The sequence below is a fragment of the Euprymna scolopes genome, chromosome 29, assembly GCF_053919585.1.
Source record: "Euprymna scolopes isolate OS-2025 chromosome 29, ASM5391958v1, whole genome shotgun sequence".
NCBI classification, from domain to species: Eukaryota; Metazoa; Mollusca; class Cephalopoda; order Sepiida; family Sepiolidae; genus Euprymna; species Euprymna scolopes.
Window position 1 is genome coordinate 67,139,667 of NC_136510.1, and position 21,794 is coordinate 67,161,460.

The 21,794-nt window shown below is 33.3% G+C and overlaps 1 protein-coding gene across 1 annotated transcript in view; it reads right to left on the reverse strand.

The window, feature by feature from the left end:
• Positions 1–10,153, reverse strand: part of LOC145252684 (glutamate dehydrogenase, mitochondrial-like) — a 53,971-nt gene extending 43,818 nt beyond the window's left edge. Inside the window, exon 1 of the mRNA XM_080112506.1 lies at positions 9,457–10,153. Coding sequence (XP_079968632.1) covers positions 9,457–9,871 — 415 coding nt within the window. The 5' untranslated portion in view covers positions 9,872–10,153. The remainder of the gene's footprint in view (positions 1–9,456) is intronic.
• Between the last annotated feature and the right edge of the window lie 11,641 nt (positions 10,154–21,794).

The window sequence follows — 21,794 nt, forward strand, 5'->3', positions numbered from 1 at the left end:
TCTTTTCCTGATCTTCACTAATGATCTCCCAAAACACATTCTTAGATCATTCGTAGACATTCATGCAGATGACACCACAATCTATAACAACACTTCAAAGGCTAGCAATGACCAAGATCTTTCTGATTCCTACTCTTTTGATTTTGAGAACGCGGTGCAATGGGGAAAATGGGGGTTGCTTAATTTTAATTTAATTTATTGCAAACCAAGCTTCTCTTTCATCATAATTGCTCTGATCCCCACCAAACCTCAACTGAAATGAATGGTTCTCATCTTGAGGAAGCTCCATGTCTTGACAAGCTTCTGCGACTGATCTTCACTCCTGATCTGAAATGCAGCACATACATCAAATCTGTCCAAAAGTCGTTGAGAAAAATTGTTGGATCACTATCGCGCCAGTAGGTATCTCACTGCTGATGCAATCCTCTATCTGTATAAAAGCCAGGTACGACCTAAAATGGAGTACTGTTGCCATATCTGGACAGGAGCTTCTTGGTGCCATATCCTGCCTTGATAGAGTTCAAGGTTGTCTTCAAAACATAGTAGGTGATGTCCTTTTCTCTTCCCTGCAACCTCTTTCCCACAGAAGATATGTTGTGAACCTGTCTCTGTTTTATCATTATTTTCATGGCAAGTGCTCAACTGAACTCCAATCTATACCCCCCCCCGGCCAAACTTTCACAAAAATCACACAACTAGCTACAACCACAATAAACGTTTTCCCCCACTTTCTATCTGTGCATAAATCTAAACGCAGATTTTATGAACAAAGCTTCCTTCTTAGAACTGCCTGGCTTTGGAACACTGTTCTACTGGTTTGCTTCTTGGTTGAATACAACATGGTAGCCTTCAAATCCAATGTAAACAAATTGTTAAGCTGTCCCCATAAATAATTCAAATTCCATCCAATTTACACTATTAGTGATTATTACACTATCACCTTACATTCATTAACCCTTATCCTCGGGTAGGTTTCAGGCCTTGATAAGCGGCGACTCCCAAGTAATAAAACTTTTCACAAAGAAAGGGAATGAGAGGGAGAAAAGAAAATGTAATTTTGCAAGAAAGCTATCAGATAAACAGGCTTCAAATTTCCACCATGAAAAGGATGGTCTGATTTTTACTCAAGGATTTTGATAACAAAAGCGGATTCATCCAGATGGACAGAATACAAAAGTACAAAGAAGCATAATTATCTTTCAAGTTGAAAATTTACTCAGCACTTGAGATAAGATTTTAGAGAAAAGGATTCCTTCTTTCAAATTTTATAATTTATAACAAACTTGAGGTATAAGAGGAAAATCTACATACTACTAAAAAAATTACGGTGTTTTTCGAGTTTGTTTGAATGCAAACAGAAACATGTGATTGGTTGACAAAAAAAGAATAGGCAGAGTACACATTTCTAAAGCAGTAGTGTTTACAATGTCAATATCAGAGTTCGAATCACATGTAAATCTAATGTATACTTTTTAAAACTGAATACGTTTTATAAATTTAACGAAATTATTATAACATGACAAAAAACACTACATAAATATATATTTTTTGTTGATAAAAACAACAAAGAATAGTCGACATTAGTTCAAAGTAAATTAGTTTTGTTTAAAAACAATTTCTAAAATTCTTTTGCTAATAAAAACATGTAAATACATTCATCATAGTTACTTACTCTCTTATACAAATACTAAGTAGTATATTTATTCCACAAAATTTCAAATATTTTTGTTCGTACTCTCTATAAAGTGATAGAAGCTAGGTAATGATAAAAATCAACATACCCAGGTACCAACACTGTTCAAAGAGCAGACGTAAATTTATTATCAGGTTAAAGTCTGCAATCAGAATCTGAGTTCTATTCAAGGTTTTACAAGGTTGAACAACTTGATAACGGTATGAATCTTATCCTTTTCTCCAAGGTTTTCAAGCTTTGTTAGGACATCTAGTTTAAAAGGAAAAATACAACACTAGTGATTGCAGATGTCACAGAAATTAATCTCAGGTAAAGTTTAGAAGAGAATTGGATCTGCCAAACAATACTTTGTCTAAATACGCATGGGACCAACATTTGTCCTGGTGACAAACAAAAGTAGGCGATAAATAACAAAATAAGTAGAATAATTTATATTCTTGCCACAGAAATTATTTATATTTCATTGAGTTCAACAAGAATCCAGTTTCCTCTTGACATGGATTAAATAGGAAAGTAAAACCCAATCTATGAAATTATTTAAAAATAAATAAATAAATACAGCTTTCAATAATTTTAGCTTAGGAAGCTAAAATTATTGAAAGCCGTATTTATTTATTTATTGCCACCCTTCTTCATAATGTACAAACTAATTACAATTGTGTAATTTAATACTTAAATCATTGTACAGATTAATGTTTCGTTTGTAAAAGAAAAAGAAATTAAAATGGTTGAATTGATTTTACTCTACAGTCATAAACATTGACATTTATTTTTTCTTGTGGAGAGCAGTCCCTGGGAGGTGGTTGTGTTACACGATAGCCAATCAGTCTCCAGAGAACATTAACTTCAACCATCCCTTGAAAGACTACTGAGCCTCTTTGGAAATTGTGGACAGTAGTTTCAGAGTTTTCTGGAATCAACAAAGAAGAATGTCCCTCTCTTTCGCACCTTCATCAATAACAATTGAGCACCAGCGTTCTTCACTTTAAGACAAACTGTTTGGAGACTTTTGGCAACCAATGAACTTTATATTCGCCAACCTACAGTGCAGGTAACTTAAATATATTTCATTTTATGCTCTTATAACTCTCTACCACAATTATTCAAAGAAATGCTTTGAACTTGTGTTCAGTCTGCCAAGCCAGCAGGATATTTGATGAAACTTACTGATGTGTTGAATATAGACTTTAAATTTGGTGACTGAAAAAGATTTTCATGACCTTTTAAATTTAAATCATATTTTGCTAAAGCTAATTTAGAAAATTCACTAGGTCTGTCTCCATTTTTTCGGATTGAATCTCCTCTGAAACACAAGGCCGCAGAGAGGCATATGATGGGTCAAATAATTGCATTTTTTGTAGACCGTTGTTCTCCCCCCCCTCTCTCTCTCTCTCTATATATATATATATATATATATATATATATATATATATGCCAGAAAAACTTGGAATTTGGCATGTGTAAGTAAACTTAAAGTGCTCTTATACACAAAAATATGTTTCTATGTTAACGTTGGTTCATTTTTAATTATATTTTATCCACCTGACAATTTAAGCAGCAATTACTAAGGTTGAAACGCTAAATATTTTGCTTTTGATTCTAGCTGATGGCACCAAGGTCATATATATATTTTTTAATTTGAAATTATTAATATATGCTGCATAGATTATAATAATCAAGAGAGAATTGACTCTGTAATAATATATACAAAACTTGCATCAATTGAAATATATTTAAGCATATTTTCCGACCAGACAATGCTGGGTTCCTTGCTAGTATTTAAACAAATAAATCTTTTAATTAACAAGTTAACACAGTTCACAAAACAAGATGACAACAGCTTTTTGTTGTTTAATAAATTGTGACCATAAAAATAACAAATGCATACCAACAGGTGCAATTATTTTTACATCTCAAATTTTATTTGAAAGTTGAAAGAAATATATTTTATTAGCATACCATTTCATATAAAAATTTATATTTTTTAGTGATTTAAATTTTGGCAGAGATTTTGAAATCGTTTGCATCGTTTGTTGAAAAGATACTTTATAGTTATAAAAAAATAAAATGCAGTTTACCACATTTATAAGACAATTATTGAAAAAAAAAAAAACCCCCAAAAAAACATTAAAACAAATTATCTATTTTATGCACTTCATATCTGCATTGTAAAACAGGCACCAATTTTATAATAGTTGTAATGGAAATCTTATTTCTACATGAAATGCAGCAAAAACAATGTTTAAACATTAAAGAATTTCAGTTACACCGACTATAAAATCAGTGTCCATTGTTTTAACACCAAAGTGAATCTCCCTTGGTGCATGAAAACGAATGAAAAATTTGAGATTTATTTTAAATCATTGTTGTCTAAATATGATGAGCAACAATAATTTGCATTTTTGCGGAAAGGGTAGAAAAAATATACAAAAACAAATAGAAAATGAGGTGACCTCTCTTCCAAACCATCACCTTTAAATCAAATTACTTGTCTTTAAACAACTTTAATTTTAAGGCACTTGACTACCCTCGTCCGAAACGTAAAGCTGCATAAACTATCATTCCTCTAAAAAGAAAATCACTAAAAACGAAATGAATCTTGGACATGGAATAAATATCAAGTTACCTTTGAAGTTAATGCAACATAAAACATAAATAAATTAGTCCCACAGAAAACTAATTAGAAATTTATTATTGTGTCATCGATCAGAGGTAGAGAGATCCTTCTCAACTTGGGCAATTTAAATTTTTGTCACATCCAGAGTGCCCCTTTTGGGGGCCATCTAAATACCCCCCCCCCATAAAATAAGACCTGGTGTCTAACTTGACTCTAGGGGAAGGCAAATAAATAGACACTGTTTTTTTTTTTTTTTACCTAGTACATTATCCTCTTAGATGTATTGCCAACCATCCAAGGTATCCCCGCCATGGAATATTGACAAGGTCAATCATAGCAAATTCTACATCCAATAAGTGCTCCAGTTTAAGTCTTATTACTATCTGACAAGCAAGGAAACAATTTTAGTCAATAACAAACAAAACAAAAACCACCCATCATTTACCGGCTATCTAACTCTAAGCATTTTTATTTTTCAATTGTATAACCTAATATAACAGGCTCCTTCAGTCTTTGAAAAACTATAGATACCCACGAAGGGGTACCTGCACATGAAATATTTATGGCGGGAGATGCACAATCTCCAACCACACCTCTCCTGAGTCGACAATGTTAAATACCAGTGGCTATGTTCAGGACGCCTGGAAACAAATGCCGAGATAAACCATATATATATATATATATATATATATATATATATAAATTGTATATTTTAATTGGTATTCATTATTGAGATGAGTATTATTTATATTAATTTATTTATTGCAAACTATTATTCTCATCTTTATTAGTTTATTAGTTAATAAAGATGAGAATAATAGTCCGCAATAAATAAATTAATATAAATAATGCTCATCTCAATAATGAATTCCAATTACAATAATATATATACCATTTGGTACAGACCCGACCATGGAAGATCAGATAATAAATAAAAAAACGTGGATTTATAAGATCAAACAAATCCAACCTTGATTGCCCTTCGGGACTCGTAGCGCAGTTGATAGAATCTTTATGGTTCCAGATGATGATTGGATGAAGATAGCGGTTTCAATCCTACCCAAAGCCGGCCAGAGGCTTACTTGGCCAAAAACGTGGTGAGACAACTACGGATGGCAGTTGTTGCTGAGAATGCAGTTAGGAGATTCGCAGTTCCTATCTGTCACGGTTACCACCTGACGAAGGCCAGAGAAATAGTTGGCCGAAACGTCGTGAAACAACAACTAATAAAGATGAGAATAATAGTCCGCAATAAATAAATATATTTAAATTGTAATTTGGAAAACATAATTTTCATGTAAATTACCTCCCTTGAAAATGAATGAACATATTTTATAGAAGCTTTTAATAACTATTTTATTATTAAATCACTTTAATTGTTAATATCCACAATATATATATATATATATATATATATATATATATATATATATATATATATATATATATATGAACAAATGATTAATAAAACATGTTAAAAGACATTATAAGCTCTATTTCCTTTTCGGTTTTATTGAGCTTTTACATCTGGTTGAGATTACTTGTAAATTTTAACACTTTAATATTTACAATATATTTTAAGTTTACCATTTTGATTACCTTGGTAAACTTATTGTAATTTTTATTATATATATATATATATATATATATATATATATATATATATATATATATCGTAAAAGATTCATTTCGTTTTTAATGATTTATCGTTTTAGAGGAATGATAGTTTATCGGGGCGGGGGCGAGGTAATTGAACGCCTTAAAATTAAAATAAATATATAAAAATAATATAACAAATGAATAGCATGGATCATTAATTTATTATAAGTCGTTTAAAAATAGTTATACAAATTAAGTAAGTAGAAAAATACACTACACTACTTCAAAAGAGTGTGAGCAGTTTTTATGCTAATATAGGTGTGATTATTTTTTTTTTTTTTAATCCGCATTGATTCATTTAGATACTCACATGTAAAAGAAGAATCAGTAAAATTGTTTAAAATAAATAAATTAATGAAAAGCCTATTTATTTATATTCTATAGATATGTAAATAAAATGAAAACAACCCAACAAGTTGTTAGAGCCGCAGCCGCAGTGGGCGCAGGAACGCCGCACGCAGTGCACCATTTTTTTTTTTTTTTCGATTAAAAAAAGAAGGAAAAGAAATAATGAATAATTGGTTAATTAAAATAATTTTGAATTTTGGAGATTGAGAAATGAAAAAAATTGAATGTATTCAAAAGAAAAAAAATGAACACAAACTCTAGATTAAGCTGGATTTTTTTTTTTTTTTTCGTTTTTAATAAGAGATGTGCGTTACATAGGGGTCACAGGGTCATTAGAGACGAGAAAGGGTGGGGTGTTAAAAGAAAGAAGTGAAGGTTATTTGTTGCAAGACGAAAAATCAATGACTTATTTTGACAAATTAACGTCGCACAGGATATAAAAACAAAGGGAAAATAGGTTGTGTCTCGCAATTTTGTTTCGTAACCAAATCGAGTGAATTTGGGTTTTAGCGCAAGAAAACAGCTGTAGTAGTAAAATGATAGTAGACAAGGGCGCACGATTGACCGTACGAAACGTGAAATAAAAGTACGGATTTTGAAAATAGGGACTCGACTGAATACTCTCATAGTAGATGCTTGTGTAAATAAATAAAAATAATGATAGCTGACATTCATTGAATGAATGAGATTGGTGCTATTTTAACGTAAACTTCGCTCTAGTTGTCATAAGTGTATTTAGTGCAAACGCACGCGTCTTGATTAGTGGGTCGATCATTTCCCTTTTTTTTTCTTTCTCTCAAAACACCTGCCTTTATGAAAGGTGCTGCTTCTGAATTATATAGATTGTTAAATGCCTACTTGAACTAAAATTACAATGATTATAACAATAACACGACAATGAAAAGTTACAGGAACGAATGGAAATAAAATATAAGATTTATTATTTGATTATTGTTCATTATTTGGTTTTGAAGATTACACTTTACAATCACACTAATTTATCATTAATACTAGTTTATGTATTAATCATCATCTGGTGTTTTAAGCATTAAAATGTTTGACACGATTTGTCAAAACCTTAGATCTTGAGAAAAAAAAAAGATAAAAACATTAACATTAAATAGATCTCCATTTACTTGTCTCTCTACGAGGACAGAGTTAGACACAAGGTCAGTTTTTAATATGGCGAAAATCCAGCTTCTCAAAAAGCTCTGGATTGGGATTCCTCTGGATTGTGACCAAAATAATAACTGTCTCAATCTAGAAGGATTTCTCTGCCAATGACTAAGAACAGAAAAAAATGAAATGCAGATACGTCACTTTGCCCATAGTCAAATGAAATAGGTCACCTTTTTCCATTAGTCAGAAATTGTATTTAAAAACAATTTGTTTAAATATATAATTTATCATAATTGTATTTTTTTTTATCCAGTTTCGAGAAATTTATTTATTAGTAAATTTTATATCAATAGTCATTATTAGAAGTATATTATACTCGTTTAAAGCGGCGAGATAAGACACAATGCAAACGAGAAATCACAATATCGCAGTTACCTTCAGCGGTAAGGGTCAATAAATCAAAGTTTAAAATATCCCTCCACCAAATGTCAAAATAAAAATAATTTTACTATAAATATTAATTTCTATGGATAACTTATAAAAACAAAAATAGAATATGAAAATAACAGTAAAGTTAACAAAATATAATAAGATAAAATAATGCATAAATTGAGGTGCGAAAAGAAATACACGAAAAAAAAAAAAGAAAAAAAAAAGAAAAAAAAAAAAAGAAAAATCTTTTTTTCAAGCCATTTAAAAGACGTGGATTAAAAAGATGAAATATCGTTTTAAGGTCATTCATTGAAAGCAATCATTGCGAAGTTCACGTTCCTACTACATAAACAATCTTTCCAGAAGAAGAGATTAGTGTGTTACTAATTTTAATATCACGTTGGGAATAATTTTAAGAATATTAAAAAAAAAAAAAAAAAAATAGCGGGCGTCACATTTATAAGCGTATCGTAGGATCAACAATTTTTTTTCTTTTTTACATTGGCATGGACTAATAATGACTAGGACAACAGAATATTCTTTTCATTCTTTTGACGCTCGAGTATATATCCGACACAGACACAATCAACCGAGAACCACACATCAGTATATATAAAAACATATAAGATATTAACGGAAGAGTCAAAACAATGAAAAGAATATTCTGTTGTCACAGGCCTTATAATGACCAATAATGGTCAGTGTACTATTCTGTGTCAAGAGTGATAAAATATCTTATTGATATTTAAAAAGTTCAGTTTTTGTCATTTAAGAGAGGTTTGTTTATTCAACGCTGTCAGAGTTCTTATCAGAAAATAATTAAAAATAGATCTGTTTACATTTTTGCAAAATTTATTAGTTTTCCCATAACTTATTTATTTTAAATAATATTCAATTAAATCTGTAAACGACTAAGCAAAAATAACGATAAATTTAAATAGATTTGATGACATAAATGTGATAATTTGAAAGACCCTTTTCAGACATAATATAAGACATATATATATATATATATATATATATGCCTTTTGGCAACGAGCAAAATGTATAATCTATTCTGATACAAAACTTCATCTTTTCTGTCCACGACCAATGAAAAGTGAATCTTTCTAGACCGAGGAAAATTTAATTTTTGTCCCAATAGGGGAGGTGGATTATCTTACATTGAAAATCGTGTCCAACTATTTTCGTGGGGAGGCAAATAAGTAAACAGGTACTGTAATTCATACTTAGTGTTTTGAACTAGCACATGTGACTTTAGGTCGGATCCGTTCTGGTTAGTTTCATGCTGTCACCTTCCCAGGCGTTATCTCCGGGAGTAATAACGATTAATGAAATTTTTCTTGGTTCATTAGATTCTTTTCTTTAAACGACATTATTTTTATTTTACAGTAAACTCAAACATAGTCGAGTAAAAATTTGACAGGGGTCATTTAAGAAAAATGAACTTTTTGTGTTAATATCGAAAGTAACTCTTTACGGAAAATTAATAGAATTGGAGAGGAACCAGAAAATAGAAACGATGAACAACAAAATAATAAAAAAAAAAAACAGGGTGAGGGGATGAATGAAAACTCGTGTAGTTTACCTCCTTTGCATGGTGTTCTGTGGTGGCTGTGCTGGGCTCGATACGCTTCGATCATCTCAACCGTGCCATTGTCACGTCTCACTGGAAAGTTCAAAGCCACGACGGCATTACAAGGTTTGATGATACGAAGGATGCCGCGGACCTTGGCGAGTTTCTGTTCAGGGCTAAGCTTACCCTTCATATCCTTGGCAAATTTATCTTCAACGCAAAGAGCTGCCCGGTCGAAAAACTTTTCAACCATTTCGAAAAAGCTTGGTTCGTCATCATCAATCGCGGCCGATGAACTGTTTCGAGTTGAAATAAAGGCGTTCGAAGTGGATTTATTTAGAAATCCCACCGATGTCGCGGCGGCGCCATCACAAGATTGTCGACTAACAACGTTACGACAGTTGTTCAAAAAAGCCTTGGACAACATTTTGTTTTTGTCGTTTCTTCAGAGCCTGCTTAAGCTAAGTAAGTGGTGGCGCTTTTAGAAAATGGACGGAATGTGCAGCCAGCAAAAACAGTGGTGATAAAAGTGGAAGAAGAAAAGAGAAGATATGACGACGGCGATAGTGGCCGTCCTTGAAACGACCCAACTTTGGGGGGAGTGGTCGACTCAATCAGGTTTTAGCCAATAAGATCAAAGGAAAAAGCCCATCCCACTGACAACATAACCCAGAGTTACCTAATCCTGTTTGCCTCACCTCTCCTTTCTACGGAGGACAAATTACGATCATTTTAGTTTCCGCCTCTGGAAGACTATCTGTGCATAGCGCGTTTATACGTTTATAACACAATTCCTAGAAAAATAATGTTTCTTCTGTTAACAACTCACGCCCAAACGTGCAAATGCGATTCAATTTCTTGCTATGCAGAGTGTAGAAAAAGGTATTGTTAAATTCTTATTTCTGTCACCCAAATTATTTAGAGTGACATGTTTCTTATCATCATTTGATTTCAATTCATTGTAAATAATTTCGGTGACTGAAATAGGATTTAGTGCGTGTTAAGATAGAGTTGATAGAGCGATTTTTTTTTAATATGTCGTTTTAAGCAAAGAAATACTTACTTAATTGTCGAAAATAGTAATATATCCAAAAATTACGAAAATCCATCGAGTAGAAAATTATTTATAGTTAAAAATAATTTTTACGGAAAATTGGAGGAAATGCATTTTCCCTAGACATAAAAGCCTTAAAGGTTGCGAAGACAGCGAACATAATTATCTCCTTTTTCAACACTCCAATGGCGGACTTTTTTGGAGACCAGAGCGATGGACATTTTTTTTTTTTTTTTTTACTAAAAACACAATAGCAGTTTTTGTAAGTCTTAGATATATTACGATTTGCGACATTCTAATTAAGTAAGTTTTGCTTAAAACGACATATTTAAAAATATCGATCTGTCAACTCTATATTAACAAGCACCTAGGATTTAACTTAATGTTTTAATTCAAGTGTTTTAATTTCTTATCGTGTTAAGTAGAATCACATGGACATTGGACAAATATATGAAGATGGGGAAGAGGATTAAGTATTAGTCTTCCTGCTTTTTAATCGATCTTTAATAAGAAAAGCTATGGAAGACTTCGCTTTTTGTGTGTGGGGAGATACTTTATAGGTGATATGTATAGTTTATGGGAGGGGCTGCCACTTGAACTTAAGGTTAAGAATGTTTTTTTTTTGTTTTGTTCGAGGAGGAGGAGGAGGAGGAGGAGGAGCTGGAATTTAAAAGTAATGGTAGGTTTAAGAGTAGGTTCTTTTTAGTAAGAGACGCTTTGACACTTGAACTTAAGATAATCATAGGGTTAAGAGAGTTTTTCTTTTTTTCCTTTTTTAATAGGATGGGGCTTTCCACTGGGACACCGCAGCAAAAAGTAATTTAATTAACTGCCCTAAAAAGCTAGAATGACTTAGTAATTGGAAGATCATTTTACATTAAATGTGAAACTGATCCCTAATCTAAATTCTAAAATATATTTTCTTTCAGTAAAGTTTTTTAAGGTATTAACCCATAGTTCCCTGAAAAAATAGAATATTAATAGGATGTAGGGATTTAGTGGGCAATGTTAAGCTAAAAATTTACCTAAAGAAATTTCTTTAAAAAAATATGGCACCTTTTCTATAATTTCTTTTTAATCAAAAATAAAAGCATTTCTTTTGAACTATATATAAAAAAAAAAATAAAAATAAACGCTCATAAGGAGGATTCTGTTTGCCATGAAAATGTTTTGTAAAATAGAACGGTATTTATTAAAAAAGCAACACTTAACATTAATGAAAATGTTTGAACAATTAAAAAAAAATCTTGAATTTAAAAATTATTAAAATCACGTTCAGACAATCATCATCTATATCTATCTATCTATCTTCTATATATCTATAAAAACAGATGTGTGTGCCACAGACGGTTTCTGATTGGTTAATCCAATAATCACATCTCCTAAAAAACTATGGTTCCTACGTTCTTAACTTTACCATAAAATATTATGCCCTTATTTATTGTCCATCTTGGGGGGGGGGTCTATTTTTTCCCTAACTTGCCATTTACAAATTACAAAATTACGAAACTTACACCAGCCATCACAATCCAACCTCCGACACCACGTCTGCCATTACAACCAGCCACACACACGTACACACAACACGAAAACAAACGCTGTCCTCCAAAGGACAGACTATTAGTACTACTACCTTTCCCAGCACACGTGCACACACGCACACACACACACACGTTCACTACCGTCCTAGACACACAGTATACCATTAACTTTTTAAAAAATGACATGTTTTATTTATTTTTTTATTTATTAAAGGTAAGAGAGTAATTCGGGTATGCATACTAAACTGTTAACCGTTAGTTTGCGTGTTCGATCCTGATCGATTCTACTTTTTTTTTTAATTCTATTTGTTTATTAAATCCTATCCGAAGTGGGGAGGGGCTATACCCTTTCCTTCCACCTCCCCCCAAGGGTGGGTTCCTAATGGAAGGGCGTCCGATCCTCCACCCACCTACGGGCAAGCAGGGGGAGCTGGCCACCATCCCCCCACCAAAAGGGGAAGCCTGGCATTTTCTCACCCGAAAGGGGGGAGCTTGGCAGTTTCTCCCCCCAAAGGAGGGAGCCGGTGTCCCCCCAAGGGTGGGGGGGGGCGAAGAGGCCACGAGGAGGTGACTTTTTTCCTGGGGGGGGGATTATCTCTCCCTGAAGGGGGGGAGGCCGGCACCAAGCATGTAAATTCAGAGGGGTGATTTTCTTTGTTACCCCTCGGAGTGGGAAGGGGGCCGATCACCCAGGCAACACCGGGTAACCCCTGCTAGTCTTATGATATTTTAATAATCATGATTAACAGTTTTCAAGAATTTTTTGGCAGAAATGAGGATGGAAACATGTCTTTTGTTAACTTTGCTCCTGTTTTTGTGGTGGCAGTCAATAATTTTGCCTTATAATTCGTCAGTCAAAATTAAATGCAATTTCGCCTCATGTATTGTAAGGCTGTCAAAATGGCTACAAATCATGTGTTCAAAAGTTGTAATATTTTGTATATGTAAACACCATTCAGAATGAGTATATTGTAGCAGAAACAAATTGTCGACTGATACCATGTTCTATTCACAACATATGGGCAAATTGAACTGAATCCTTGAAAATGACCTCCAGTCTGTAGTAGAATGGGGCCAAAAATGAATTCTTATATTCAATGCTTTCAAGACCAAGCTTCTTTCCTTTAATAATTATAAGAAATCATTCCAGCCACCAATTGCCATGGCTAATTGCACCCTTCTCAAGCATCAAGTGTTCAAATTCCTGCCTCACATTCACATGCAACATGAATTGGAATAAATACATAGAATATGCTGCCAAATCTGCCGCCAAAACATGAGTTCTCTCTACTAGACTAGAGAACTTCTCACACCTGCCAGTATCCTGGACCTCAACAAAATCACCATTCATCCATTCATGGAGTATTGTTGCTAAATCTGGGCTGGTGCACCAACCGCTAGTCCCTCTTGAAAAGAGAGTCTCTAACCTTATGAGTACCAATCTTCAACTCCTGTCCGATCACTGCAATATTGCATCTCTGTGCTTGTTTTACTATGCTCAAACGAACTGCACTTGTACCCCCCCCCCCAAATCTCTACCATCAGTTATAAAGAAGTTTAGCATTTATGATGTGTTAGACTATTGCCAGATTAATGATTCAAAAATTTTAGTGATAAGAGGCAGGAGACTGATGAGGCAATAATTAAGCATGTCAGTTCTTGAATACTGGTACTACAGAGGCAATTTTCCAGCTATCTAGTAAGCAAGATTCGGCAAGGCATTTGCTGTAGAGTTTGGAAAGAACGGGGGCTAGCTCAATGTTACATTTCTTTATGAAACAGGTTAAAATCAGGCCCACACACCTTGAAAATGTCCAAGTTTTTTTTATGAAATCCAGAATATGAGAAAAGATGATGATCAGGTCACTGAATGTGGCTTCTGCACGCAGTTGAAAATTTGGGAGGGAATGTTTTGTGGTGTTGAAGGAGGAGTTCAAGGTGAACTGCTGGGCAAGCAGTTCAGCCTTATCAGTTGCCGTTCAAGCAACATCAAGGTGGTTGGATAGTGGAGAAATTGTTGACTGCTCATTATTCACCACAATATTATGAATTGTCTAGAAGCCATGAGTTCTTAATTTTTGAGACTCCATGCATTTTCTGGAGATTTCAGTATGCCTTCTCTTGAATGTGGCCATTTCACTCTTACAATGTTGTACTAAAATACTAGAACTATTTTAGTACAACATTTTATACAAAATGCTGTTACGAAAATATCAAGCACATTTTACAAAAAAAAAGAAACAAAATGCAACATTTGAAGTGAAATATTGAAGCGATATATGGTGTAAAATAGAAACTATTTAAAAAATAACATTTTGCCATTCCGTGCTTGAAATTTGCAATCTTGGTATCGAATATGTTTTCTATGCCTGAGAAAATACAGTAGCTAGAGGAATGGGAGGAGGTAGACACTGCATGCTTATTCCATGCAGGTTCGTTTATTTATGATACCAACTGCATTTCTGAGAGAAAAAAAAAATCTCAGTTGGATCCTTCTCAGGAAGAAAATGCAGTATGGCACTAAGAGAAGTTTATAGCAGTGTGCCAGTGCACAGGTCAACAAGTGTAAGGAGGGTGAGACTCAGCCTACTTTTAGTTGTTCCAAGTTTTTACTATGTTTGATGAAGAGAATAAAATCAAAGGCCAATAAAAGCAGAAATAAAATGATTCAACATCAATATGAGAGAAAAAATTGACAGAATACATGTTAGAAAAATTTGTAGAATAGAATTTATAAACAAAAACAAAATAACAAAAACAAAATAACTGCCATTAACCAACTTTCAATGGCAGTGATAGACTGGCTACCAAATGGCATTAACAGACTGGACACAAAAACAAGGAAAATGTTGACACTAGAACATAAACAAGTGTCTACCAACATTCTATCTGCCCAGAAGAGTTGGAGGTATGGGACTCTCAGAAAGTAATTATAGACAATATTGAACCACTATGTGAGCACTGGCCAATATCTGATTGGCTTCCAGAACCCAAAACCTTATTATGGTATATCACTATTAAGAAAAAAAATCCAATAGAACAACCTGCATCACAAAACTGACCAAAAATTTTGAACAAGACTGTTTTAAAAATGAGATAGAAACATGAAAATAACACAGAAATATATCAAGACATTTTATAGTAGAAAACTACAAAAGTGGGGCAACCAACAATGTGCCAAATATTTTTGGTCAATGTAACCTCTGACCTTCTTCAGGTGTATCTTGTCGAACTCGAGAATGTTTCTATTGAACTCGGAAATTTTGACCAAATTTTGAACAGAACCCTTTATTTACTTCACGGGGGTAGCATACTCTCATTCTATCAGCCATGAAGGAATAGAGGTCCTAAGTAATTCGCAATTGTAGTTTTTAGTCGCTCACACTAGGAATTGAACCTTCAACCTTCAGGAGTATATCACTTTTACAATTGATTTTTTCCAAGTACTCTAGTCACCGCACCAAGGATCCTTGTGGACAAGATGAGAACAGTAATACGAAGAATCCAAATAATATGAATAACCAATCCTCATCTCAAAAATTCAGAAGTGAGTGGCCTCACAATAACAAGTTTAGGTTCGTCCACACAGAAGTAGAGATTGTGAACCACCTGAGATCCAGTTGCGAAGTTTTGCTGGGGTTGGGAAGTGGGTGACTGCTATACAATACATCACAATGAAGTGTGTAAATATCTTCACTGAATCACATATAAAAAATTGAATATCCAGTGCAGCAGCAAGTCCTAGGAATGTATACCAGAAAGAACAGTTGGAAATAAGTCATACACCATCCATTATGAATATGATATTTCTACAGCTACATATTTAGAAAACAAAGCTATTAAACTTGACAGAGTGATATGGTACAAGAAAAAGAGAGTAACAACCATAGTTGGAGTTAGTCTCCCTAATAATACTTGCTTAAAGAGAGTTGATGGAGAAGATAATGAAATACCAAGGTAAAGAAATATAACATGAAAATAAACTAGATTTTTAGGAAAATCTCTGTCATTCCAATAATAGTAGGAGCTACTGGGCTCATAAAAAAGAATTTCAAAAGCATCTGGTGAATATAGCCATGAACCAAATGCAAGACTGATACAAACCAATGCAGTTAAAAGAACAGTTGGAATTCTAAAAAACGTATCTCAATTGGAGTCTCTAAAATATCAGGTAAATGTCTGGCATCCATTAATATACTTCAGCAAAAACAAAAAGATAAGAAATTAGAAGAAAAAACAAAATACAGAAGTATATATTAATATGCCAAAGTTTGTTGATTTGATTGGGCCTCTTCAACCAATCATCTTGTTCAAGTAAAGAAACAAAGTAACATTTCAATCACAAGAATATATATTGGCCAATTTTTAACCTTCATCAGCATTCGGTCCTCAGGCATCATGGGTTACCACATATAGGCCAACAGATTCCCCATCAAGAAGGGAGAGGAGTTTATCCCACTGTAGCAGCCAGCATATTATACAACCTCTGTCAGAATAGTTTTGCTATGAAGCCTAGGATTAATGGGAGACTAACTCCTAACTGGTCCAAACTTGAAATAATCAAAGCAATGGTTAGAATTATCGCTTATCAGTAAGCCAACTTTATCTGACATCTGAGTTTGATGCAGATACCATTTCCAATCCATAATTAAATATTCATACAATCATAGCCATAAAGGAAGGATGACACATACTTAAGTCAATTGTTTATTAGAATTGATCCTGATAAAATTGTGCAGGAAACTGCACACAAAAAAATTGTGATTTACTTGCGACTTATGATTCCATGTTCAACATCAAATTTTAAAGTTATAACATGGTAGTCAATGAAATCAAAGTACACATCAACATGAACTAGTATTCCGTCCATAAAGAAAAGGTAAAATTCTATGTATTTATAAGCAAATGTAGGATTGGTATTCCACACGGTGCTTTAAGCAAGAAGAAACTAATTTTAGTTCCAAACTAAAGAAACAGCTATTAAAAAATAAAATAACTACTATGTGAAATTGAAGTTTTGTGTATTGCAATTTCAACAAAATATGAATGTAGTCATTTGAAAAATTGAAACTGATTGAGCAAGATTCTCATAAATCCCAAGGTTAGCAACAAATAATTTGAGTAGACCCAAACCATTGTATTAATGGATGATGGCATACTACATAGGTTTTGATTATGATTAGAAATTATGTAAAAATGCTAATAAAAATACAATTGTAGAGAAAGCCATTAGAAAACTGGAAGAAGAACTAGGAACTCAGTAAAGTTAAGGTGTTCAGCTTTCACTAATTGAGACAACATTGCATCTAAACTACTGCATCTGTTCCACTAGTTCTTCTACCTGCAAACTATGAATCCAAAGAAAGCTAATTTACTAATGAACAGATATTTTGAAGTGATCACACCTTTTGTGAAACCAATCACTCTACTAGCTTATTTTCAAAATGAAAAGAAAACGACCATGTGAACAGGCACTACATGCTGGCAATGCCTACCTATACTGTGATTGGGATAAGTCAAAAATGTTACCTTATAATATCAATGGAGGACAAGTGATGTTAAATTAAAAAGTTTACTGACAGGAGAGCTACATTTAAAATGAAGAAAATAGAATGCATTTTACAAATATCACTCCATTTTACAAATCAGAAATGAAAATAACAACTGCTCAAAAGGTTTTGATGAAAATAGAAAGGATACGATTAGCGTTGTTAATCCTGTTGACCTATCACCAATATTGTTCAATTCTGCCAATTTTTATCACAACTGGATAAACCTAGTTTACACCTCAGTGGTAATCATAATCTAGATTGTGCTGAAGACGCATCACAAAGAATTTTCCCAACATCAATCTGAGACACAGAATCAACCCACAGATCTTGTTCATGATTGCCATGGCCAAAATAAATTCAGGATTATATACTGTTATAATATTATTAATTATTTGTTTCTTTATTCGCTCTTGAAAAAAGGATTAAGAAAAGAAAACATCATTATCGCTTATACCAGAGCTTTTATCTGTGTTGATAAAGAGTTGTGCAATACAGTCTACTAAGAGTCATGTATTTCTTCAAAACTATTCTCATAGCAACACTTTAAATGCCAGAAATGACCAAGACCTCTCTGACTCTCTCTCTTTTGATCTTGAGCACATGGTGGAATGGAGTAAAAGATGTCTGGTTAATTTTAATGCATCTAAAATTAAGCTTCTTTCTTTCTATCATCAACGCTCTGATTCACATCTGGCTCTAATTGAAATGATCGGTTCTCGTGTTGAGGACACTCCATGTTTAGACAAGTTTCTTTGTCTGTCCTTTACTCTTGATCTGAAATGGAGCACATACAAGTTCGCTGGAAAAATGGTTGGATCCTTCTACCATTCCAGTTGATATCTGACTACCGATACAATCTTCTACCTGTATAAAAACCAAGTACATCTTAGGATGGAGTACTTTCGCCATATCTGGATAGGAGCTGCCTCAACAAAGTTCAAAACTGACTTTGTAATCTAGTGGATAATGCCCTTTTTTTTTCTTCTCTGCAACCTCTTTCGCACAGAAGAGACATTATGAGCTTGTCTCTGCTCCAATCTATGCCTCACCCCCTTTGCCAATCTTTCACGAAAAACACTAGCCAAAATCACTATAAAATTTCCCCCACACTCTATCAGTGCCTAAACCTAAATATGGATTCCATGAAAAAAAGCTTCTTTCCTAGAACTGCCTGCCTGGGGAACTCTGTTCTGCTGGTCTGCTTTCTAGCTGACTACAATATTGTCATCTTCAAGTACAATGTAAACAAGTTCTTATTGAACTGTCCTCTTAAATAATCTAATTATACCAAATTTCCACTATCAATGCAACCATACACATTAACCATTATCCTTGGATGGCCTCCAGGCCTTGGTATGTGATGACCCCTTTGTAAAAAGAAATGTCTTACACTGTAACTAAAACTAGATAAAAACATGGTTCACAACTACTACTACTGCTGCTGCTACTACTACTACTACTACTACTACTACAATATATTTTTGCACGTCACTGGTCAGTCAATCAAGTCATTAGCAAATAAGATTTGACTCTTTCTAATTGACTGCAGCATAACACTTCTTTTTCCACAACTATTATTATTATTATTATTATTATTATTATTAAATAATAATAATAATTGTGGAAAAAGAAGTGTTATGCTGGAGTCGATTAGAGAGAGTCAAATCTTATTTGCTAATGACTTGATTGACTGACCAGTGACGTGCAAAAATCTAGTGATGCCTTAATGATAACCAAGTTCTTGATTATATGTACCAGAGACTCATGTATAAGTTCTAATACTAAAAATACTATGAGAAGGGGAGATAGTTTGAATATGATTAGATGCCTTCTCAATTTGGAAGCCTGGAGTCATTAGTTCCTCCCTCTGCATGTCATTGTGATGGACAAATAACATTTACAGATAACGGTTACTCCAAAATCTCTGCTAGAGATTCAAATTTTATGCATTTTCACCGTAACTAAAATTATTTAAGTCATACTTTTTTTTTTATATTATCCACTTACATATCATAGGAATATTAGTTTATGATGAGGTTTCTTTTATTTATGTACTAGCCTGGGTGCCTGGCGTTGCCCGGGTGTTTGGCGGTGCGTGTTGAGCAAAAATTTTTTAAAAAGTGGTAACAAGCAGGCAGGCAGACTCGAACCCATACCGCAAAGGAGGAAAAGAATGTGAAAAAAAGTGATGTCTTTGCTGTTGCTTCCATCGCCAAACTGGAAGTGGCAAAGGTTTAAATTAAGGCTAGTCAATCGAAAAGAGGGGATGACTTTCGAAAATATCGAAATGAGAATATGAGAGGAAGTGATAAGGAAGAAATTAAGAGAAAGAGAGATAAATAAAGACTAGTCAAAGATAGTTTTTTTTATGGTGATGATGGTGGTGGTGGTGTTGGTGATTTGTAAGTATCGATTATATTTTATTTATAAAAATATGAATAAACTTTCTATATTTTAATGAATTAATTAATGTCTTAAAATATCAAAATTAATCTGCATGAGATAAGTTAAGTTAATCTAATTTTTTTTTTATTAAATTTAAATTTTATTTTCCATTTATCTGATTCATTTGGCAAAAATGTCTTTCTCTAAAAATGTCTGTAGGCAGAAATACTCAGGCTCAAACAGATGCCCATTTTCCAAAACGTCTTAAATTAAATATGTGTCAAATATACACCTGTGATTTTGCAGGATTTACTATGAGAAAATAAATATAAAATACTTTTTAAACTTTTTGTGATTCATCCTTTTTTGTATTTACCAGATTTACCCATATAGCCTTTCGTTTGAAGTAAAAGTAGTTTTACAAGCTGCATCATTCATCTATGATTTGACACGTCTTATCATGCTTTAGATTATGATTGCTTCACTACTATTAGCTTAAGTAGAAAAAATCTTTCTCCATTTTGTCTTTTTACTTCCAAATTTTATTTTATTTCCATGTCATACAGTAGTCAGTAGGCTGAAGAGACATAGATAGATAAATAGAGAGAGAGAGAGAGAGAGAGAGAGAGAGAGAGAGAGAGAGAGAGTGATAGCAACTTTATTCAAGAGAAAGCACTAGACCGGTAAGGGTTACATCCGATCCCAGGCAATCAGAGGTGAATAGTATCTACTAGTGTTGGGATGATTAATTAAAATCGGAAGTCAAAAAAAATCAGAACTTTTTCGGGTATCAGAATCAGTATCGGAATTGGAAAAATTTGTGCCTATTTTTCGTTACCGAAAACGATTCTTTTAATTATTTTTTTTATTTGATTTTGTTTAAAACAAAGTCTTCCACTGCTTCCATAATAAAATAATAACTATTTATTGATTTTAAACTACCAGTAAAATTGGAATCTATAGATTCCCCTCCCCCACAATATGTTTTTATTTTTGAAAAAATATCTACACATTTAACATGTGTTTTTAAATTAATTGGGGAAAAAGTAACAATTCTATAATATAATATATAGAGATTTATAAAGAATCGGAATCAGAATCGGTAATTGTATCGGAATCATGAATTTAGTACAGAATTGATAATTATATCAGAATCGGGAAAAATATTGGAAACGTCCATCACTAATATCTACTGTACTATAACATCCCCTGTTTTAGTTGTATGTGCATATTTGCTGTCTGCTTTATCTTTAATTTATAGCATGTGATGATGTTATGATCTATGGGATAAGATCAGTCTTTGTACCATCAACGTGTTGTTATAGTTCTGCTCAATTTTATTTGAAGTGGAACATATTTGTTTTTGTTTAGTGTAGTCCTGGTGATATTAGGTTTGTTGATTTCGTCTCCAACATCAATCTCCCTTGGTTTTGTCATATCCTGTATGGTGTCAGGTTCAGGTATATCAAAGTGAACCTTTTGTCATTGGAATTGTTATGGGTGCGATTGTAATGGAGTCTAGTTCCATTGGGCGACTCTACTATGTAGCTTCTAGGCCCTCCATCATTCTTGACGATGGTTCCAGAGTGCCATATGTTGTTGAGTTTATTTAGTATTCGTACACATTGACCTGCAAATAATCACAGTAATTTTCTTGTTCTACTATTAGTGGGGCAGATTGCTGAAACAATCTTTCACGTGGTGATACAAGCACCAAAATTGGCACACAGGTGCTTCAGAACTCCCTCTTTCAGAAAAGCATGTTAGCCAACTTCAAAAACAAAATGGTCACCATTTTTCAAGATGACCACAATTCGT